We start from the raw sequence: 24,240 nt of genomic DNA, 5'->3' as shown, positions 1-24,240 counted from the left end.
AATGTATTTTTCCCATCATTTGGATACTTTTCTCTTTCTCTATCTATTAACATTGAGGATTGTTAGAGAGTGAGGTGACAAGGTTCAGTTCTGACAGTCAAGCTAAATCTATCTTCAACTTCCAGTGAGAAATAACCATCAATAACCAAAGTACACCTCCAGTGGTTCGTTTGGACAGCTTAAGTCATGTTGATGCCCTGGCCCTTTTTCCAGGAAACGGTACACATAGAGATTCCCATTGGAAACTGGGGCTGATTAATATCCTGATCTAAAATACTAAAGGGAGAGAGGGGGGATAGTGAAAGAGAGAGAATGAGTTTGTGTGCGAGAGATTTCCTAGGAAAACACACTCAGTAATAATGCAAAATAGCAATATGTGAACAGAAATACACAAATAGCTCAGAAAATATACTCAAGTAATTGGAATCAAAGCATGGAAATTTTACCAAGGTGAATGTTCATATATAAGTGATCAATATAGTGAAATGCAAGCAGTGATATAGCCTAAATATAGGGAAAGGAAGAATCACAGTAGTTAATATACTCAAAAGGATGATTGATAGATAAAGGCAGGTTACACTGGAGGAAACAAAGGATATCTAAGATAAAATGTAAATGTACAACAGCTAGATGGAACTTTGCTGTGTCTCTAACATAACCAGCAAAATGAATGAGTTAACTTATTTGATGACAGAATTCCTCAGGATAAATGGATTTTTGGCTGCCAAAATTGTATACCTTTGTCTCAGAACTTCTAAGAATTCTAGACAAAATTATATTCATCTTAAGATTGATTTCTTCCAGGTGATCTTTCCCTAAAACTGTGCAGGGAATTTCTCTCAGGTCTTATCAAGATGATGTAGCACTTGGGGGCAAAGATGCAGCCCAGGAGACCTCCACTTGAGGCCAAGATGGAGAAGACCTCCACGGCCACCATGACCTTCCCCTTAGTGCTATGGTAGACAGGCAGGAAGGTGAGCCACACACTGCAGAACACCAGCATGCTGAAGGTCAGGAACTTGGCCTCATTGAAGATGTCAGGCAGGTTCCTGACTAGAAAAGCCACTGTGAAGCTGGCCATGGCCAGGGCGCCCAGGTATCCCAGAACACAGTAGAAAGTAGTGAGGGAGCCCATGTTGCACAGGATGATGACATGGCCATGTTCAGAGTGTGAATCTCTGTCCACAAAGGGAGGAGAGATTCGCAGCCAGAGTCCACAGAGAGTCACCTGGATGAGGGTGCAGATGGGGATGATAAGGTTAGGAGCCCTGGACACCAGCCACTGCCTCTTGCTTCTCCGTGGAGCAGTGAGTGTGAAGGCCAGAACGACGGTGGTGGTCTTGGCCAGGACTGTGGAGACAGCCACGGTGAAGACCACTGCAAATGTGGTGTGCTGGAGGATGCAGGCTGCTGTGTTGGGATGGCCAAGAAAGAGCAAGGAACAGAGGAAGCAGCAGATTAGGGAGATGAGCAGGATGTAGCTGAGGGCCTGGTTATTGGCCTTGACAATGGGGGTGTCTTGGTGCTTGATAAATACCCCAAGAACAACAGCTGTAAGTGCAGAGCAGCAGAGAGCAGTGCAGGCCAGAGTCATACCCAAGGCGTCTTCATAAGCTAGGAAAATCTCAGTTTTCATCAGGCAGTGGTTTCTGTCAGTGTTGGCAAACTGAAGATCTGGACACCTCATACACTGCTCCATGTCTGGTGAGAAGTGGGAATCACTATTAGTCGGGTTCAGTATTTCTCTTTCCTCTCATCCCCCTCCACTTAAGCAGATCATTTCCCTGATTCACCACCTGATCTGTATTGTTTTCAATACAAAGAGAGTAACTCTATATAAAAATCTTTCAGAATTGCTCAACCTCCCTACCTATAAAAGAAATGCAAATCAAAACAACACTGAGATACCACCTCACACCAGTCAGAATGGCTATAATCAAGAACTCTAATAATAACTGATGCTGGGGGGGGGGAATGTGGACAGAAGGGAACCCTGCTGCATTGTTGGTGGGAGTGTAAACTCATTCAACCACTTTGGAAAGGAGCATGGAGGTTCCTCAAAAGACCCCACATAGAGCTCCCCTATGACTCAATAATCTCACTTTTGGACATTTACCCGAATGATCACAAACAAGACCATACTAAATTTACCAGCACGGCTATTTTTGTTGCAGCATTGTTTACCATAGCTAAGATATGGAACCAACCCAGATGCCCCTCAGTAGATTAATGGCTCAAGAAAGTGTGGTATATATACACAATGGATTTCTGTGCCTCCATCAGAAAGAATGACATTGCCCCATTTGTTAGGAAATGGAAAGACTTGGAAAAAAATTATATGAAGTGAAATAATCTAGGCCCAATGAAAGATAGGTCCCATGGTTTCCCTTATTTGCAATAACTAGTATATGTCTATGACAAGCAGAAACGGTCAGATAAGTTGATTTTAGGTGAAATGAACCCCCAGATAAGACTCAAATGGTTTTTCATTCTTGCTATTGTTTCTAACATATTTATGAGATGATTTCTCTGTTTCTTTGTATGTCTCTCCCCCACACCCATATTTTTGCTATATTTGATGTTGGTATAATTTGTGGAGGGGAAGGGAAAATTTGTATAAATAGGGATACAGGTGGACTCATTGCAACAATGAGATTTACAAGGCATTATATCGAGAAACAAACTTTAGACCTTTGGTGGGGTGGGGGTGGGAGTAGGGACAAGGTGGGGTAGGTGGGGAGATGGGAAGGGATGGTAAGAGGAAACAAAGGAGGAGGTAATAATTCTTGTTCATGTAATTGTAACCCCTCTGTAGGCTATTTTCACAATAAAAAATAAAAATAAAAATAAAACATTCAGGTGAATTTGTTTTCTTTCTCACATTTCTTCTCCTTTCCTTCCTCAAATTCTCTCTTTTCTAGTTATCTTTCCTTCCTCCCTTCCTTCCTTCCTTCTTTCCTTTCTTCCTTCCATCCCTCCTTTTTCCCTCCCTCCCTCCCAACCTCTCTTCTCCTCTCTTCTTTTTCTTTCTTTCTTTCTTTCCTTCCTTCCTTCCTTCCTTCCTTCCTTCTTTCCTTCTTTTTTCTTTCTTTCTCTCTCTCTCTCTTTCTTTCTTTCTTTCTTTCCTATCTTCCTTCCTTCCTTCTTTCCTTCTTTTTTCTTTCTTTCTCTCTCTCTCTCTTCCTTCCTTCCTTTCTTTCTTTCTTTCTTTCTTTCTTTCTTTCTTTCTTTCTTTCTTTCTTTCTTTCTTTCTTTCTTTCTTTCTTTCTTTCTTTCTTTCTTCCAATGCTTGAACTCTGGCCCTGGGAATTTTTCCAGAGTATTCACTCACTATTTTTGGTGCATAATTGTGGAAATGAATCATACTGTGTTTCCTGCCCATCATTGCATCTAATCTCCATCTTAAAATCTCAACTGCCTGAGTCGCCTGGATTACAAGTGTAATATATAAATTCCTAGCACTATGTGCTGCGTTCTTGGCAGGTCATACCACTCTGACTCTCTGCTACTCATTCAAGAAATTATGGAGAATAGAGAATCAGCCCAATAGATCCATTTTTAACAAGAGGATCTAATCCAAACCTCAGCCTACTCCTGACACCAAATACAAACTTCCTGAGCATTTGATCTGTGTCAAGAACAATGATCCTCCACTGATTTAAGAGGTTCTGGGAAAGATCAGCTGGAAGAGAGAGATGAGAAATGAAAGGGAAATCCTAAACTACTTCTGAATCAATTATATTTGAGTAATTGCTAGTCAACCTAGTGCCAGTGTCATATATGAAGTGATCATAACAAAGCCCCTTGTATTATTAGTGTATGCCAAATAGAAAATAAAATTTAATTAGAAAAGAGCAGCAAAGAGCACTCAGAAATGAAAGGCTGTGTTAGATCCAAAATTCCATGATGATTTACACTTCATTTCAAAGATCAACATTTGATCTTTGATATTTTCTTTTTTTACACTTTCTTTAAATAAAAAAATGAGACTGAGAAGGGGGAACAGGTGCATTCTCAAGCTAAATATTGTAATAGATTAGAAAATACAATCAGATATATAATGGAGGGGCAGTGTGTTGTTCCTTCTAAGGAGAACCATGGTTAATGGTAGCCATGGAACTCTGCATGAAGGTGCATGTGTTTCCCTGCAGTTCTACTGTAGATCACTCCACTGGCTTACATGAACTGAAGGTGAAGAAGGAGGGATGGGGAATTTCTCTATCACTGCCAGACTCACCTGTCACATTAGAAATCTCATTCTCTGGGCAAGGAATGCACTCAAAGCAACAAGTAGCATTTCCCTCCAAAGAGGCCTTCCTGAATCCAGGACGACAGCTCTCACTGCAGACAGACTGAGGAGTCTGAGAACATTCAGATGAAGGTTAGTGACTATTCATCCTTTTACCTGCCATCCCAGACACTCCAGTGCTTTAGGGAAAAGATCATCAAAACACATAATCTTTATATACATACAGCCAATGAATTGATTGAGCCTTCTTACAGTTTCATCTAACATGACCTGAAGAAAATGTGGGTCCTCGACACCCTGTCCTCCACGTTATTGGGAAGTCATAGAGCCTTTAAGAGCTGGATGTTAATCCTAGGAAATTAGCAAATGGGAGTTAGCTCTTGCATCCCATTTTTGAATCCAGGTGATGTGTTTTCTCTCTTATTCATCTGTAAACAGATGTATAAGAGCATGAGAGGAAAATCACCCAGGGAAACTTCAAACCCACACTCCAAAGCATGGCTAATTGCTTTGGAGGTGCTGCTGTACTAAGGACCATTCACATCTCTATTGGCTTCCAAGTTGTTATGAGGTGGGTGAACTTCACTGGCAGATACTCCTTTCATTACATTCTGCCTCAGCACAGACTCAAACGCAAAAGCAACAACCTATCCAACCATAGTCTAAAATCTCCAGGCAGAAGTGAAGGAAGCCCTTCTGCCCTCCAATTTGATTCCCTCAGATATTTTGTCACAGTGCGGGAATGATGATTCACAGATGTCATTCATCTTTTATGATATTCAATACTCAAAAATAGAACAACATAACAACATAATGGTAATGAAATGTTCCCCTATTCCCTTCATGAATCTGTTAGTAAGAAACTTCCAGAAACAGGAAGTGGTGAAATGTACACCACTGAGCCATAATTTTAGTGAACAAGATTTAAAACAGGAAAATCTTATTGCTTATTTATGTATGGATCATGACTTAGTTAGAAACAACCATCTCTAGGGGAGAAATAAGGATGTGGTGACATTGTCTACAAGCATTGTACTCATGACCTGACTAGGAGAAATGTAAGCTCTTTCAACAACTACTTCATTATGTAAATATATTTTTTAAAAAGGAAAGAGTGAAAAATGTATAAATGACCCACCTTGGTAATTCCTATGGGCCACTCTATCAGATTTTCAAACAAAGTCAGTTGTTGATCATGTGGTCGAAATGGAGAAAACTGGCCAACCTTCACCCGTTGTCCCAGACCTTCAGGAAAATTCCAAAAGCTCATAATGTCATACTCTGCCTGCAATTTCCTTTCCTCATTCAAAACCACTTGGTCTCCAACAGGATTGGTAAATTGAATCTTCTTCAAAAAGGGATGTAACTAAAATGGACACATTACAGTTTGGTGAAGTGCTTCCCAGATTTATCACAGAACCTCAGAACAGTGGATGCACACAGATTCGTCTTCATTCCCACCACCTGATTCACACACACCAAAGGAATCCAACCAACTGTATCAATGCAGGCCCACAGCAGACTACAGTGTTACCAAGTTCTAAAACCTGGTTATCCAGGATGGAATGCAGAAACTCAATTGAAGGGAATGAGACTCCAGCCACATTCAACCAAATAATAAATTACCATGTGACAGACCTCAACCACCTCTCTTAAGTGCATTCCAATCATTTATATTATGATTGTGAGAGTCAGTCTGAAAAATACGAAAGTAGAATCATAGAATATTTATGACAACAAGGAAAGATTACATTAAGCAAGACTTACTTCAATTTGTGTGTGTGTGTGTGTGTGTGTGTGTGTGTGTGTGTGTGTGTGTGTGTGTGTGTGTGTGTGTGTGTGTGTGTGTGTGTGTGTGTGTGTGTGTGTGTCCAGCAGCTAGACCTCAGGGCCTAGGTCCTCAACTTGAGGTGTTTTTTTTTTCTTTTCAAAGTAAGCATTCTATCCATTGAGCCACAGCTCCACCTCTGGCTTTTTGTGGGTTAATTGTAGTCAAGAGTGAGCCACAGGTTTGAGCCACTTGTGTCCAGACAATCGTAGGTTTTCAAGAACTAACCACAATTGATATGTCATTTTAAAAAGGTACAAGGAGAACTTGGATATATGCTATTGAAAGGGTATGGCTTTTTCCACACATACTGAGGATGGGGACAGAAGACACAGAACTTCTTTGTTAGGGATGCAGCTTTCCTCAAGAACATTGTCTTCATAGCTCTACAGTCATTTCATGGACAGGATGACAGGCCCACTGTCTCTTGTACTATCCAATATGGAGCCAGTTGACCTAGTTCCATCTGCTATGAAAGCTTCTATAGAAAGTCTGCATGCCTAGAGTAGGTCACCCAAAAGCAAAGCCATTACCTGTGAAGAGAGAAATACCCTTGGTTGGGCATTGTGCACTGGTGGTTCTTCCATATGATGAAGAAACCTCTGGTGGAGAGCATGGGCCAAAGTATACACAGCATTGTAGATGTTGTAACTCTCATCTGACATGGTCACGTCAAAAATGTGCCTCAGCAACCAATGCAGTGTGGCATTGTATGAACAGTGCCCCAAGTCTCTGCAGTCAGACTTAATCAGTAGGCAATAAACAGACTGAATCCATGATTTGGAAAGGAAATTTACTCCTGAGTTCTTGGACAAGGTATCTGTCAGAATAAAACTGGTGAACCCAGTAGTATTTCTATGATGGTGAGAGAAGATGAGAGGTGCATGGAAGGAGTTGATCAGAAAATATCTTTTACCAATGATCATGTCCTCATAGGGTGAGTTCATGACCCAGACTTTCCCTGTAATTAGAAAGTGCCCAAATTTAAGAATAAAGCTTAATAGAAATTTACTGTCCCCATAAATGATAATCACGTTGGTTGATGATTCCATTAGCTGGCGATGCATTGATAGATCATTTGAGAAATCTGAAACGGCTATGTAAGTGATCATGTTCTCAAAGGCCAAACAGATTCCATTCTTTCCCATCTCTTCTGTCAATTCTGAGAGGAACCACACACTGTAGTCATCTTCAGTGATGAACAGTCCCACCCAGGTCCATCTAAAATAAAGCATCAAGGAGACCATGGCCAGAGCTAGACCTGAGTCCTTGGCAGCCATCTGATAGATAGTATTGAACTTTCCCTTGTCACTCAGGAGAGGATCAAAAGACCCAAAGGTGAACTACAGGGAAACAATGAACACAACAGCAAGAAGAAGATGGTCATAGGCAAGTCTCAGTCCTGATGTGAACTAAGCAAAAACTGGCACAGGTGGGAGTAAAAGTTTGCTCGAAGCTGGGAAGATGGCTCAGTGGTAGAGCACTTGCCTTGCATGCCTGAGCCCCTGGGTTCGATTCTTCAGCACCACATAAGCAAAAAGAAAAAAGCCGGAAGTGGGGCTGTGGCTCAAGTGGTAGAGCGCTAGCCTTGAGCTGAAGAGCTGAGGGATAGCACCCAGGCCCAGAGTTCAGGCCCCATGACCAGAACCCCCCCCCCAAAAAAGTTTACTTATTCCACTTGCAAAGTGATCTCCCATGTTCCGAGTTCTTTGTAGACATGTATGGATAAGGCTGAGAGCTTTGGGCTAGCCTTTGCTCTCTTACAACCTTTCCTTTTATTTACTTGTTTTTACAGCCAAGAAAATGTGTATGTCCCACCCACTTTGGGAGTCCTTTCCCTGTAAGATCATGCATTTGGAAGGGTTTGTTCTAACAACTCTTTTTCAGCCTGCTGAGGACAGAGTCCATGAAGACATGGCTTCACATCTGCCCACCTCTCCCAGCCTCACCTGTGGAATTTTGTAGAGGTCTAGCAGTGTCCCAATTGGGACAGATGTGCTTGAGGTTCCTGTGAGTGCTGCTAAAGCTTTGTTGTCTCTTCTGCAGGTGTAATTTGGGTTGTTTTTATTCTTCCCAGACAGCCAGATGAGAGGATCCTCTAACATATCAGTATCTTTGTAATGTTCACTATAGATTTCAAACCCCAGAGTCATGTTGGGAAGCAGATGGTGATTCTTGTTGATCTCCTCCACAGCAAGCACCAGGGTGAGAAGCAATTGGTATTTCTTTGAGTTGGTCCTGCAAAAAGGCCACAAATATTTGGGTAGGTATATGTGTATTACAAATGATTAACTGCAAATCTCATGACTTTGTTGAATCAAATGCTTATCTTTATACACAGTAGTATGTGTACATCCTATTTTCTAACAAGATACCTTTGTATTTGGAGTCTTGGGAAAGTTCTTAGAATAGGGAGAGCTCCTGAACAGGCCTTGATCAGCATATTCAAGATGACTGTTCTTCTGAGATTGCAGAGAGGTTGGGGTAGGGAGGAATAAGCAAGCTGGCTGTTCCACTCTGCCTTGTATGGATGTGTGAAAAACACTGCTGTCTGGGACATTGGAGCATGCCTAGGTAACTTACCAAACCATTAAGTACTTTGAATTAGCTGTACATATGGAGAAACTCTTAAGATATACAATTCAAATTGGGATCCTATTGTCCACCTGAATGCAACCAATATTAGGAGAGAGGCAGGGTCTGCTGTGTTAAGAGTAAATAGGAAAACAGGCTGCTTTGTATCTGTGCTTGCTTGCCAGACTTTTGCTGATGGGACACCCTTCTGCAAAGAAGTAAATCTTGCCTTGTGAGGCATGTAAAGAAAACAAAGTAGGGCTGGGATAGTGGCTCAGAGGTGCTTTCCTTGCATTCATGAGGCCCTGGGTTCAATTCCTCAGCACCACATAAGCTGAAAAAACCAGAAGTGGTACTGTGGCTCAAGTGGTAGTGTGCTAGTCTTGAGCTGAAGATCTAAGGGACAGCACCCAGCCCCAGAATTCAGGCCCCACCATGGGGAAAGGAAGGAAGGAAGGAAGGAAGGAAGGAAGGAAGGAAGGAAGGATGGAAGGAAGGCAGGAAGGAAGGAAGGAAGGAAGGAAGGAAGGAAGGAAGGAAGGAAGGAAGGAAGGAAGGAAGGAAGGAAGAAAAAAAGAAAAGAAAGAAAGAAAGAAAAAAGAAATATAATTCATGTCATGTGGTAAAAGCACACTAAGCTGACTCAGAGAATGTGATCATTTAAGGAGATTCCCCAGAAGCAGAGCAAGATGGCAGCTGAGGAAGAGAGAATAAAAAGATTGCACTACCCAACAAAAAGCATATGAGAGTCAGGTGGGGTGGACTGGAGGGATCTTCTCTAGTAGAACAAAACAACAGAAAAGGTAGTGTGAGGAAAGGTAGAAGAAGCCATCTCCATGTTCCTCCCCATCACCAGCCATAGTAGCTCATAATGGACAGAAACCCTCTGACATTGCAGGGAGGGAGCAAATTAAAGTTAAATCTCAGCATCATCCCTATATACAGAGACCAGTGCTGGGGAAGTACTTATAATCTTTACTCTTGGGTCCAGACCTTTAGATTGTGCCTCTGGAACTGTTGTAGGACAGAGAAGAAAGACACTGCCAAAACCTTCCTCCTCAATCTTGTGAACGACACCATGTATGGGATACAACCTCCTACTGAGCAGGGCAAGAATAGTGGGTCTCGGTTTTTCTTAGAACTCTGTCAGGCATGTCATGGTTGGACCAAAAATCCAGTATAAATTAGAGGCACTGTTGGTATGCTATCACCACAGCTTCCATTAGAAGCTTTCAGGAGGTGTTAGAATGCCCCTGAGGCAGAACCAAATGCCATTTCCATTAGTTTCCACCATGGGTGGAATAGGCTGACTCTGTCCTCCTGTTTAGCCTTGTGCAGCTACTGTTGCTGTGTGACCCTGTTGTCATCTGGTCAGTCCCAGTCTTGTTGCTTAGTGAATCATCTCAGGGACCATTGCCCTAGAAGGACAGTGCTCAAGATGGTACCAGGCAGAAACTTAGGTTGCTCTAGGAAACTAGTGTGCATTGGTCTACAGCAGCACAAGCTGGAGTGTGGGCCTCACTGTATCCACATGACAGTTAGGGCTTTCTGGATGGGATATTAAGCCTGAATTCATGGTGTTCACCAAAATGGCCCTATGGCTTCCTTTTTTGTCAGTTTTGGGGCTTGAACTCTAGGCCGGGGATCTGACTCTGAATTCTTCAGGTCAAGGCTATTGCTCCACCACTTGACCACAGTGCCACAACCAGTTTTCTGATGTTTTATTGGAGATAAAAATCTCATTGACTTTTCTGCCTGGACTTGCTTTGAACCCCAATCCTCTGATGTCAGCATACTAAGTAGCTAGGATTACAGGTGTCAGCTACTGGTGCAGACCTTGAGGCTTTCTTGACAAAACTTACCACGCTGATGTGACACAGCATAGTTCTCCATCCCACTTGTCATGAGTAGGACAGGGAAGCAAGATGGTGATATTGTCCACAGCTTAGTGTAGGCCAATTGATAGCACTAGAACTGTGCCATGACCCCATAGTCAAGCCAGCCTCTGGCAGAGCTGTGTAAACACCTCAGTACCTGGAAAAGTCATCTACCACCAGACAATCTGTTCTATTCTAGCTATCACTAATTACGTATGTTTTTGGCCATTTTGGCCCATGAGGCCACCTCTACTACACACAAATTGGGTGGATATTAGTGCTTACCCAGCACTGCTCTGGTCTTGATTGCAATGGACTGAGGATGTAGTACTGAGGCAGGGTAGACTAGGGAAAATGAGACCTGGGTAATGCATGCCAGGAATTCAAAAACTCAAGCATAAAACTTGTCGATCTACTTAATATTAATGGAGTTAAGTCATTCAGAGGAAAATAGAGTAGATTAGATAAGGAGAAATGAGGTATGTTATTCTCACAGCAAATAGAGATCTATTCGTTCATCTACATCCTTAAGATTAAGGGAACAAAATCATTGAACAGAAAATGAAGCCAGATAAATTGAGGAAAAGCAATGAGCCTTCGTGAAGACAACTCAGAAACATATGATTTAGAAACCCAGAAGCACTATCTTCGTTTCAAAGAGTGACAACATGATGCATTCCTTCCTGAGAGATCTATTTCTCATCATATGAATTACCAGTTGTCTGGCAGTGTGTATGTCTTCCCCAAAAAATGCTCCCCCAAAACATAAGCAACGTCCTACCCAAAATATAGACAAGAGCACACCTTCCTCACTTCAAGGGTAATCATATGTTTTAGGGAAGGATGCCTTCTTTTCTGAAAAGAACGTCCAAAACATACAGAAACTCAGAAAGTGTAATACCAGGAGTGATTAAAACAAAGATGAGCCACCAGTGTTTGCGTAAGCTTGAAGTCAGACCCCTGCCGTTATCATATGAATACCCCTGGGAGTCCAAGGGCCATGTGTCTCTCCTCAGTTGGAGTGTTTCTTTGCCTTTCTATTTCCTGTGTCTCTTCCTGCTTGCTTGATTGCATCTTTGCTCAGTAAAGCTCTGCCACATTTTCTTACCATTGTGACTTGTCTAGAATTTGTTCTTCTGAGATCAAAGTCAAGGATCCTAAGTGAAGGGTCCCTACTTTTAGATGGAAACCTTATTAATCTTCACCTGTTTTGGTGTCCCTGCTGGTTGGTATTCCAGTTGTAATAGAGTTCTAGTGGCCATGGCTGTGATTAAGACATGTTCCCGCACACAGATCTTGCCATTGCTAGACAGAATCCATCATTCCCTGTGCATGAAGCTTATGGACCCCCGTGTCCCCAGGAGGAGGCATGCTGGGACCCACCACTCATTGGGGTTCTCTTTGATGTTTTTAGAACCACAGACTATTGGACACTCAACTTGTCTTTGGTTTTCTCTGCAACTGAAGAGGTTTATCACCTCTCCAGCTCACTTCCCTCAAGGCCTTTGCTCCCTCTAGTGGTGACATTGTGGAAGTCACTACAGACTCAGGAGCACTAAATCCTGCCTGGAATTTCTTCAAAGACAGGCACAAAGCCACACCAGGCAGACTGGTCTAATTCTGAGACATTTCAAAGGCCAGATGGTATCACAAGCCAATATGAATCAAGAATGTTCCACAAGTATAAGTTCTCCTAGGATTCAATATAATCAGTTTGGGGAAATTCTCATAGAGAATTTCAATTCTCACGGTTGTTTTTGATATGGTCTTGTACAATGTAACTCTGTGGCTTGACAGCTAGAATATCAGTAATATTAAATATTAATTGGATATAGGTGGCTCAGCCCTTAATTACAGCTACTAAGGAGGCTGAGATCTGAGGATTATGTTTTGAAGTCACTTTGGGCAGGAATGTATTTGAGATTGTTATCTCACACTGAAGCTAGTAGCAGAGCTGTGGGTCAAGTAGTAGAGTGCCAGAAAACAATGCTAAGGGACAGCCATCAGAATTTGAGTTCAAGTCCAAATACCAGAGCATGTGTGAGCATGTGGGGAAAGGGGTATGAGAGTGTGTGCACACACAGAGAACTCAATTAGAAGAAATCTTTGACATCTCCCACCTCCCATAGAGGTACATTTCTAATTCTGGATTTACACATGAGCCCCATCTGTCTCACTTCCACTCCATGTTCAGTTGGCTTCAATATCTCTCACAAATAGTTCATGGCATAAAGTATTCCCCTCTCAAACAATGCCCATACAGAGTGTTTCCATACAACTGTCAGTGAAGATTTATCTGTGACTTCCCTAGTTTACAGGGATTTCTAGAGATCCAAAAGTAGTGAGCTCACCTGCATTCAAATGGATGAATCAAAGTGTATGTAAAACATATGAAAAACTTCAAATCTAGTTTTGAAAGTTATGACTAGTAATGAGTTTGAGAATCTGGAGGAAATGGATGATTTGCTAGCAAATATTGGCATGTGGAATCTAAACCAAGTTGAATTACACCAACTTAACAGATCTATAACATGCATCGAAATAGAAACAGCAATAAGAGACATTCCATCTCAGAAAAGTCCAGGATGAGATGGATTTACAGTGGAATTCTACAAGACCTTTAAAGCAGATCTCACACTAATACTCCTCCAACTCTTCAATGAAATTGAAAGAGAAAATATACTACTATACTCTTTCTATGAAGCCATCATAAACCTCATCCCAAAAAGAGGCAGGGACTCGTGAGAGAAAGAGAATTATAGATCCATTACTTTGATGAACACAGATGCAAAACTTCTCAACAAAATTTTGGCCAACTCACTTCAACAACTTATCAAAAAAATCATAAACCATGTTCAAGGATCATTTCAGGGATGCAAATCTGGTTCCATATATGCAAGTCAATTAATATAATTCATCACATCAACAAGACTAATGATAAGAACCACATGATTATCTGAATAGATGCAGAAAAAGCAGTTGACAATATTCACCACCATTTATGATGAAATCTACCGAAAAACTAGGAATCCATGGAACATTCCTCAATATAATAAAGGCAGTGTTAGAGAAACTTACACGCCAGCATTATACTTAATGACAAAAAGATAAAGCCATTTCCTCTAAACTCAGGAATGACACAAGGATTCCTACTCTCTCCACTTCTCTTCAATTTCATATCAGAATGGCTAGCTACAGCAATAAGAAAAGATGCAAACATAAACGGGATCCAAATAGGGAAAGATGAAGTAAAACTCCCCTCTTTGCAGATGGCATGATCTGGTATTTAAAGAATCACATGGAAGCCAGGTGCCGGTGGCTCACGCCTGCAATCCTAGATACTGAGGAGGCTGAGGTCTGAAGATAGCAATTCAAAGCCAGCCCGGGCAGGAGCATGTTATCTCCATTAAACCACTAGAAAACTGGATGTGGCATTGTGGTTCAAGTGGTAGAGAGTTCACCTTGAGCTGAACAGTGAAAGGACAGCGGCCAGGCCCAGAGTCCAAGCCCCATGACCAACCAACAATTAAAAAAAAAAAAAAATCCCATGGACTCCACTCCGAAATTGCTTGAGCTGATTTGAAACTCTGGCAACGTATCAGGTATAAAATTAACTCTTGAAATTCACTGGCTTTTCTGTATGCTCTTCTGTATGAAAAGAGTATTGCAGGAAAGCAACTCCTTTTGGAATTGCCCCACAAAAATAAAATACCTAGGAGTTAACTGAACAAATGAAAGACCTCTATGCTGAAAAATTTTAAAAACCTAAAAATGGAAATTAAAGCAAAATGTAGGAAGTGAAGAAACAACCCAATCTCTTGGATTGGGAGAAACAACATTGTGAAAATGGTAATACTTCCAAAGGCTATCTGCAAATTCAATGCAATACCTATCAATATTCCAACCTCATTCTTCAATGAATTAGAAGAAGCAAGGCAAAAATTCATATGGAACAATAAAAGACCCCGAACAGCAAAAACAACCCTTAGCAGAAAGGACAGAGCTGGAGGAATATCAATACCAAACTTGAAACTTTACTACAAAGCTATAGTAATCAAAGCAGCTTTGTACTGGCACAAGATCAGACCTGAGGACCAATGGAATAGAAATGAAGACCAAGAAATGAACCCACAGATCTATAGCCACCTAATCTTTGACAAGGGAGTTAAAAAATAGAATGGAAGAAAGACAGCCTCAGCAGTGAATGGTCCTGGAAAAATTGCTTAAACACCTCTAGAAAACTAAAGCTAGATCCTTATATATCACCCTGCACCAAAATCAACTCCAAATGGATCAAAGACCGTGAAGTCAAAGCAGACACCATGAAAACATTACAGGAAGGAATCAAAGAAATCTAGGGCTCCTTGGCACAGGCCAAAATTTTCTTAATAGAGACCCAGAAACGCAACAAATTGAAGAAAGTTTGGACTAATGGGATTGCATGAAACTGCAGAGATTCTGCATAATAAAGGACATAGCAAAATAAATAGAAAAAGACCATGGACTGGGAGAAGATCTTCACTAGCCATACAACAGACAAGGGTCTCATATCTAAAATATACTTAGAAGTCCAAAAATTAAATCCACCAATAAGAAATCCTCAAAGAACAACTACCCTATTAATAAGTGGGCTAAAGACTTAAAGATAGATTCTCTAAAGAGGAAATAAGAATGGCCAATAAGAAATGCTCAATTTCTCTAGCTACAAAAGAAATGCAAATAAGAACAACATTGAAATTGCGCCTCACCCCAATTAGAATGTCTGTAATCAAGAAATCTAATATCAACAGATGCTGGAGGAGATGAAGCCAAAAGGGAACCCTACTGCATTGTTGGTGGGAGTGTAAACTTGTTCAACCACTTTGGAAAGTAGTATGGAGGTTCCTCAAAAGACTATGCATAGAGCTCCCCTATGACCCAGCAATCCCACTTTTGGGCATTTACCCCAATGATCACAAACAAGACTTCACTGAAGCTACCAGAACAATGATGTTTATCACAACATTATTGCATTATTTATCATAGCTAAGATATGGAACCAACCCAGAGGTCCCTCAGTAATTGAATGAATCAAGAAAACGTGATATAGATATATATATATATATATATATACATATATACTTATACATATGTACATATATACATATACATATATATATATATATATATATATATATATATATATATATATATATATATATATATATATATACAATTTAATTCTATGCCTCCATCAGAAAGAATGGCAAGCCAGGCCCAAAGAAACATAGGTCCCATGGTTTCCCTTATTTGTAATACCTAGTATTTGTATGAGTCAAGTAGAAAAGGTCAGATAATGTGATGTCAGGAAAATGAACCCTTAGATGTGTATTTTAATGTTTTTTTCTTTCATGCATGTGTTTCTAACGCATTTATAAAATTATCTCTTTGTTGCTTTGTATGTCCCTCCCCCACAGTATAACCCCTGCTTTCACTATATTTGATGTCAGTATAACTTGTGGAGGAGATGGGGAAAAACCAGTTGTTTAAGGATACAGGTGGACCTGTTGCAACAATGAGAAGTACAAGTTGTCATGTCCAAAACCAGCTTTACAACGTCGGTGCGGGGGGGGGGGTGGAAGGGGGGGAAGGAGAAGGTTTGCGATTGGGGGGGAGGGGGAAGACTGGGAAGAGATGTGAAGGGTAAACACAGAAGGAGGCTGCAATGCTTGGTAAGAAATGTACGCATTATCCTGCCCATGTAATTGTAACTCCTCTGTTCAGTATGTTCACAAATAAAATAAAATTTTTAAAAAATTATATTAAGTGAAATAAAACTGGCCCAAAGAAACATAGGTCCCATGGTTTCCCTTATTTGTAATAATTAGTATAAGTCTAGGAGAAGCAGAAAGGTCAAAAGCTATGTATATATATGACCATATAAGATGATGTTAAGGAAAATGAACCCCAAGAAAGTGGACAAATAGTCTTTTCTTTCTTGCTATTGTTTTTAACATGTTTATAATGTACTAAGTGAATTTTTTTTCTTTGGTATGTCCTCCATGACGGTAAAACCCCTGTTTTCACTGTATTTGATGTCACTGTCCTACATGTGTATATATATTTTTCTAATTTGGGGATGGTAGGGAAAAAACAAAATGCTTAAATAGGGATGGAGGTTCAGCCATTGTAACAATAAGAGGCACAGGACACTATGTTGAAAATGAACTTTACAACTTGGGGGGGGGAATAAGGGGAAGGCATGCAGTACTTGGGGAAGTGGGGAAGGAAGAGATGATAGGGGCAAAACAAAGAGGGGGTAACAATGCTCGATAGATAATTTACTTATTACCTTACTCATGTAACTGTAACCCTTCTGTACAGTATTTTTACAATAAAAAAGTATTAAAAATAAAAAAGAAAGTATGAGTAGGGGAAAAATAGATAAGCCTGGAATTATGACAGAGAACATGGAATAGAAACCAGGCTTCTGGGATACAGGATACAGCAAGGCAGTGGCTTACTTACATTAGTTAAAGGGGGGAAAAATCAAACTTGTCATGGATCTTTTATTCCTGATCTGACCAGCAGCTCCCCATTCCCAGAGCTTTGCTGACATGAAATAACCCCAGAAGCAGAAACTGCATGTCTATCCTAAGAAATGTTGCCCTGAAGGAGGTCCAAACATTAGACCTGTTTTGAAAAGTTCAAAGAAGAGAATTGATTGAAGATTCCTTGGCCTTTGCCCTATGGATGGGGACATTGCATTTTAGTGTCTTTGTGTGGACTCTTGGTCACCCAATTGACCCTGAGGAACAGTGATGACTGGAGGAGTCACAGTGATGGTGGGGTGGTTAGGGCAGCACTGGAAAAGGGGAGCAGAATGGAAGACAGACAGAAACCTCTCTGCTCTTTGGAAGGAAGAAAAATGTTCATCAGGAAAACATGAAATAAAGTGGAGCTGCTGTGGTGAGGACAATGTAAAAGATCGAGAGAACATTAGTGGATGCAACCAAACTTCCCCCAACCAATCTGATAACCAAACAGAAAAAGTGAATTTTAGGAAAACCCAAGAAATCACTTACTGAAAGCTCTGTTGCTGCCCGGCAAGGTCATTTATGTTGGAAACAAGTTCCCAAGAATAAAGGGGGAAAAACCCGGCAATCACCACATCTCCCCTGCTGTGGGCCACAGATTTCTCTCTGCAAATACCTCTGGCATCTTCAGGTGAACTGACCACGAGCGGAAGCTGGAAGAGAAGCAGTGTCAGAGCCACAGGGAACATTGCTGCTGTTTTGGCGTAGAGCTGCAATTATGGCTGCAGACTGAGCCTGCAGTGCCGGCAGGTGTCTAAATGGATCTTCAGTTTCTGTGGCTTCTTGTCACCTGGATGGCTACTGGGACTCACCAGCAGCCTCCTCCACTGTCCTAGAGGAATACAGGGTCTGTTCTGCCCTCTGGCTCTGCATCTGGGGTCCGGCTTCAAGCTCAAAACCCAAGTTGGAAAACAAGTGTACCATCTTCCTCTCCACACCCTCAGGACTGTGATTTCATCCAAGACTATAGATAATGGAACTCTAGGGATGGATTCTTTTCTTGTTGAGTTGCTCACAAACTTGTGTGAAAGCAAAAAGTTGAAAAGAATAAAAAGCATACAACATAAAGACCAATAGGAAAGCCACAGGGATGATAGGAATGGATGACACCAGAAGATGCCAGGTGAAGGTCAAAAGTCATAGAGTGCCATGGCCAGCAAAGGCCCAATCAGAGTTATTGGAGCACAATCAAAGATGAGGATGGACAGATTCACAAACCCAGGGCCAAGGGAGCCACAGAAGTTTGGAGAAATGACCCATTCAGGTTTCCATACCAGCTCCACAAGAAGAAACATCCAGAAGTGGTCAATGCATTTCTTTACTGCTGCAGGAGTTACCAACAGTATCTCTGAATTCAACCATTTCAGATCAATACTTCAAGGTCAAGGCACACATCCAATTGGACATTTGCACTTTGAACCTTGAACTTATTTAGTGTTTGCATGTTGCTGACCAGCAGAATGTATCTATCAATACATTGTGGCAATCCACTGTTAGACAGAGATGTTGTATGATCTATGACTTTCTGAGAACATAGCAGGCCTGCCTACTGAGGATCCTGGAAGCTGTGGGTGTATGGATGGGTCTTGCTCTGCTGTCTGTCCCGGTCATGTCCAGGGTCCTGGGAAAATTCTTGTTCCCACTTGGACAGCCACATGATGCTGGCTCTGTCCATTTCTCCCTACCTGTCTCCTCTATTATATTCTCTAAATAGAAGTGAAACCAAGGTCATTGTGTAGTATCCTGCTCCCCACTGTGGTGGCTGATTCTGTGATCTGGCTACATATATTTATCAGGAAGGGTTTGGTAAAAGTAAGTTGGAAAAGTAAGGATGCAAATGCTACATGGTGTTGGTAGCCAGCAAGACATTGCAAGAGGGTCAGTGCTGGGGCCAAGCCTGACTTGGGTTCTGAGGTAGGAATCTTTGTTGCTTCCTATACCCAGGATTATAGATATGAGCCACCTGTTCCTGGCTCAGAAGACAAACTTTTATACTGTTCCCCTCCTCGATTACTCAACTTCTGTTAAGTCTTCCCAGGAGAACAGTCCTTACCCACTTCCTCTTCACCTGCCTGAAACCAGTAGTCACCTGTCAATCACATGACTGTGAGTCAGGAAAGGATCCCACACTCTGAGGTCACTTCCTCATCTGCTGAGGTCACTTTCTGAACTTTCCTGGTCACACCTTCCTCTAACAGTGGGAGGTTCCCCAGGCTCTGAGGTCGCTTCCCCATTTGGCTGTTGTCCTGGCTCAACACAAATCCCCTTCTCTCTCTTTCTGTTTTTCCTTTTCCTCTCTCTTCTCCATGGGCTTCCATCTCCTACAGGAGGAAAGTTTGCTATGTCTGCCTGAACCATATGTCAGGTTTCCATTATGTCGAACCTTACAATTTCTACTTCATTGTCATTGATATCTACTCTATTACTCTAAGACTTCTTCTGCGTATATTTCAAAAATAAGAGAAATATTGGGATCTGCATTGGGTGATAATACATCTATCTACCTATCTGTGTGTCTCTCTATGTGCCTGTATATCTGTCTGTTTTGTAAAGGTGATGTACAGAGGTGTTGCCATTATGTAAATCAGGTAATGAGTACATTTCTGTTTTTACAATGTTACTCAGTTTTTCCCTTCCTTTCCCACCCATAGGTTTTATACTTCATTTTCCAAATGGTGTCCAGTATATACTATTGATGTATTTGTCAGGGTGCTTTACTGAAAACAATGATATCCACTTCCTCCCATATATAATATATATAATTGCATTCTCAAGACTCCATTGTGTCTGTGTGACTCAATTTACTTTTTCCCTTCATGGGTTGATTGGAATGGTACCTGGTTCTACAATTCAGCTTCTAAGTAGTGTCATGATAAACACTCCTTGTATGTAAACATAGTCATAGCAAACACCCATACCAGTTTGTGCGTGTGTAATGTGCATGTAATATTATAACTTTTGTCATTTATTTTATTAACAGTGTTATTTGTTTTGGCCACATCTCCACCAGCATCTGTGATTATTAATTTTCTTGATCATCAACCAAATTATTTAATACCATTTATTTTATAGTAAGCTCTATTTTATGAAACTCAAGACCTACTCAGACCATGAGCCACTTGAACATTTTGTGGTTAGAAACAGTGAAGACAATTTTGCTTCTCAAGTCATTTTTTATCCAATTGTAAAAAATTTGTTTCCTTAGTTTCCTTTCTGAAGGCTTTTATTTACTAACTTCCTTCTTCCTTTACATTTGTTATTTCCTTACTGAGTTTTTTTTGTCAATCGTGGGGCTGTAATATCTCAGTTGATATTAATAAAGGGCAAAAACCTCTTGGTAAAGAAAAACCCCATATAAAGCCTGACTACTAGTCAGCCTTTGCTTCTCCATCCTTGCTAAAAACCAAAAGAACATTTTTCCCTCAATCAAGGTTGCCAAGCTGGCAGCTTTGCAGAAGGCTGCTGACAACCTTGAAGCTTATCACCAGCTGCTCTGAGTTGCTGTATTATTCAGGAGTTTAAACAAAAATAATTTTTAATAGTGTCAATTGCATTAATAGTATTAGTCATGCTTACCAAGTCAAGATTATATTTTGCCTATGTTCCTGGGACTCGAGGCTATGATTTGCTATGTTTTGCTTCTGTAACCTTGGTTGTATGCTTCAGTAATAGGGCCTTAAGACCACCAATTAAAAACCACCACCCAGTGGTCCCACTTTGGGCAGCCCGTTGTAAATTTTTACATATGATATTTACTGTAAAGAACAAATGAATTTGAAGGACATATAACTATAGCCAATGAAAATGTGCCAAAACTACTTTGCATGGCTCATCTATGTAACTCTATGTAACTTACCCCTTAAAAACGCCAGCTTGAGGACTGCTTGGGGTCACAGTCACAGCTCCCGGGTCTGTGCTGCATCCCTGGCTGGTCAGCTACTCACTTCCTCAATAAATTCATGTTTTTACATGAGGCTATCTCTGCGTGGTGGACCTTAGTGGAATATAAAGTCCCCATTGGGAGGAATGTGGAATTCCCTCCCCCAGACTCCATTACAGGGATTAAACTCTAGACTTGGGGGCTGTCACTCAGTTAGAGTGCTCTATCACTTGAACCATAGCACCACTTTCGGTTTTCTTGTGGTTTATTAGAGAGAAGAGACTCACAGACTTTCCCCTGGGCTAGCTTTGAATCTCAATCCTCAGATATCAGCATCCTGAGTAGCTAGGATGACAGGTGTGAGACAAAGGTGCCTGGCTTCATTACTGAGTTTTAAAAAATTTGCATTTTCAGTTAACTCTTTGAAACATTTGATCTCAAAATGACATGTTAAAAATGTAAAGCAATTACCCTAAGACAAACTAGTTGTAAATCTATATTTCCCATTTGGTTTTAAAATAGGGAGAACAAGAGAATCACATGTAGACTGACATTGAACTAAGAGTCTGCTGGAGCCTGCTGGCAACAAAAGGAAATCTTAAATTAGGAGGCGAGGATGTGGAAAAATAAAGACAGAAGACAAAGGATGGGGTCGGGATGTCTGTAGCTCAAGACTGTAGCACCGTTTATTTTTAACTTTCCCTAATATATACTGATAGAAGTCAAGAGATAACATAAGGTTACAGTAGTCCAGAAAAACAAGGAAAATTTCAGTAAAAACAGAGTGCAGTAAAAAACAGGACAAGGTCAACTGGTAGAAAGTAAAACTCTGCAGACATAGCAAAGTAATCCTGGGCAGCTGGTGTTTTTAAGTAAGCCAGTTCCTTGTATGTGCCTTTAAGTGAGCACCAGAGTCAAGATAACCTTTAAAATTTACTGTCAGCTCCAAACATCTCCCCCATCTTTGTTTAAAGAAGTGAAGCTGCCTGTCTTAGCTTGGGTGGATCAGCTTGTCTGTCTTACCCATTATCGGGAACTTCTTCAGAATGAAGCTGAAGGCCCTGTTTTAGGTTGGTCAGACTGGCACCCCCTCTTAGCCGTCTCTGGCTGCAGTTCGTCTTGGGGGGAATTCATTTATATGGAGCTTGATCTTATGAAACTGGCTGGCTAAACTCATAAGAGAGTTTTGTAGTGCATGTATAATACAAGGAAGGCATAGAAAAACCATCAGCAAAAGCATTCCCAGGCTAAGCAATGACATTAGCAATCCTTTAACATAAGTCAGGGAAGGGATATAGCGTTGAAATTGTTTAAACAGTTTTGTAAGAAGTATTTACCACTTTAGAGTCCAAAGGTAGGGCTTATGAAGTATTATGAGCAAGCTGATTAAGATAATGGGCAGTTTGTACATTTTGTGTTAGTGCCACAGCAGCTGCTGCTGTGGAGGCTAACAAAATATAGGCCAAAACATAAGCTACAAGTAGCCCAACAAGAGGCGCATTAGTTCTTTCAATTGTCTTAACACCAGAATGCCAGTATCTTCATACCAAGTTTTAGAAATATGTACAGGAAGCATAACAAAAGATGGTTGTCTAACAATAAATATGGATTTAATTATGCTGCTATACAAGCAATTAGTAAAAGAACAATTAGAGCAGGTGACATTAAAACAATTAGCTCCTACAGAAATATTAAATGGTCCATACATAATGACATAGGTGGTGATACACAACTAATAATTTTTTAAAGGATGAACTGGGCCAGGTTATGTTGTTGAATGCAGACACCAGCATCCAACATTATGTTGAGGATGCCCATTCATCCACCACAGTCCAAGACTGTACTTATTAGTAAGATTAGCTCCAGACCAGTCCACTAATTGAGAGTTAGCTCCAGAAATATTGGTAACAAATGGCTGTACATGCCTGCACCTTATTGGATGAGTCTCTCCTGTAGATACTACTATTTGTGAAGAATTAATGCAATGGGTATCATACAGGGTAGAGTAGAATTTACATGAACTGGGTGCCTAGTTGTTAAAGATGTCATCTGTATATTGTACATTTGATTTTTGTCTGGAATCCAAGTTTTATAAGTCATGGATAGCATTCTAATACAGCCTGGAATGGAGCCTTTAGAGCTGGTGGTACAGCATAAAGGAGTTCCAATGCCTGAAGCTGAGATATCTCTCATCTTGGTGTGCTCGGGGGCTGTAATGTATGATCTATTGACGTGAATGAGTACTTCAACTCCCTCCCAAGTTGTAGGGTGCACAATCGGGGGATCCAGCATGTAAGCCCAATGTATCAGGGTTTGTGTCATCTGAATGAGCCTCCACAATCCTAACACAGTGCTCAGGCAACCAGCTGGATTTATTTTCTTCCTGCAAAAAACACAAACATGTCCTCGACCCCATGTTAAAACCAGATCGGGCCCCTGCCAATCACCTGTTAATGGATCCTTCCACTTAACTTGGGCAAAAGCTCTTTGCTCTCTTTTTTTCCCCAACCTGCTGTACTGCGGAAAGGCCCTTACAATCTAAACTTTAAAAATTTAGAAAAATAAAGCATTAGAAGAATATTAAGGAGAGAAGGGGTATAATTTCCCCCTTTTAATTTAAAATTTTGGTTTTAACAGCCCATTGGCTTGTTTAACAATTTCTTGTCCTTGAGGATTATAGGGAATACCTGTAGTGTGAACAATCTGGTAAGATTTACAAAAAGTTTGAAAAGCTTGTCCAACATATCCCGGACCATTATCAGTTTTAATATGTTTAGGAAGTCCCATAGTGGCAAAGCAGTGTAGGGAATGAGCAATACAATGTTTACTAGTCTCCCCGGCAACAGGAGTAGCAATAACAAAATTAGAGTAGGTATATGGTAACATGGACAAAGCAAAGCCATCCAAAAGATGGAATCAGGCAGGAGTTTAGTCTACTTTTTCCACAATGGAGGTAGTCAGGGTAATGATGTAGATTTCCTCCAGGTGACTGTCAGGCTGTAGCAGCAGCAGCAGCAGGGTCTCTCAGTGACTCCAAGGGACTGTCACACCTTGTGCTGGGCTGTAAATTTCTACACAGACTGGTTAAGGATACAAGTAATACATAGGCTTGGCAGGCTGTGGCCCACTAGTTTTTAAGACTATTTAGACAATAGCCCAGGACAATTTACCAAGATGACTTTTTTCACTAGATAGTTCTTTTAATAAGGCTGATTTTCTAGGCAGATATAGAGGGCTCAGGCCTGTACTACTATTTC

General features: G+C 40.9%; 1 protein-coding gene across 1 annotated transcript; it reads right to left on the bottom strand.

Annotated features, from left to right (window-relative positions):
* Positions 1 to 784: 784 nt before the first annotated feature.
* Positions 785 to 23,739, bottom strand: LOC138813649 (vomeronasal type-2 receptor 116-like). Its single transcript, XM_070002048.1, has 7 exons — positions 23,671 to 23,739; positions 17,593 to 17,756; positions 8,027 to 8,315; positions 6,611 to 7,420; positions 5,388 to 5,615; positions 4,238 to 4,361; positions 785 to 1,701 (listed from the first exon to the last, which is right to left on the bottom strand). The coding sequence occupies exons 1-7, from the start codon at positions 23,737 to 23,739 to the stop codon at positions 785 to 787; spliced, it is 2,601 nt and encodes an 866-aa protein (XP_069858149.1).
* Positions 23,740 to 24,240: the final 501 nt, after the last annotated feature.

The sequence above is a fragment of the Dipodomys merriami genome, unplaced genomic scaffold (assembly GCF_024711535.1).
Source record: "Dipodomys merriami isolate MVZ:Mamm:240054 unplaced genomic scaffold, mDipMer1.0.p SCAF_6, whole genome shotgun sequence".
In the NCBI taxonomy this organism is placed as follows: Eukaryota; Metazoa; Chordata; class Mammalia; order Rodentia; family Heteromyidae; genus Dipodomys; species Dipodomys merriami.
This window is presented reverse-complemented; position numbering and strand designations above follow the sequence as displayed.

Excerpts from the sequence above, each read along its gene's own strand:
- LOC138813649 (XM_070002048.1), bottom strand. The coding sequence starts at position 23,739 with ATGGTCCGGGATATGTTGGACAAGCTTTTCAAACTTTTTGTAAATCTT. Across the intron at positions 17,757-23,670 it reads CCAGATTGTTCACACTACAG|CTTCCGCTCGTGGTCAGTTC; the intron begins GTATTCCCTATA and ends CTTCTCTTCCAG. Across the intron at positions 5,616-6,610 it reads GGGTATTTCTCTCTTCACAG|TTACATCCCTTTTTGAAGAA; the intron begins GTAATGGCTTTG and ends TGTCCATTTTAG.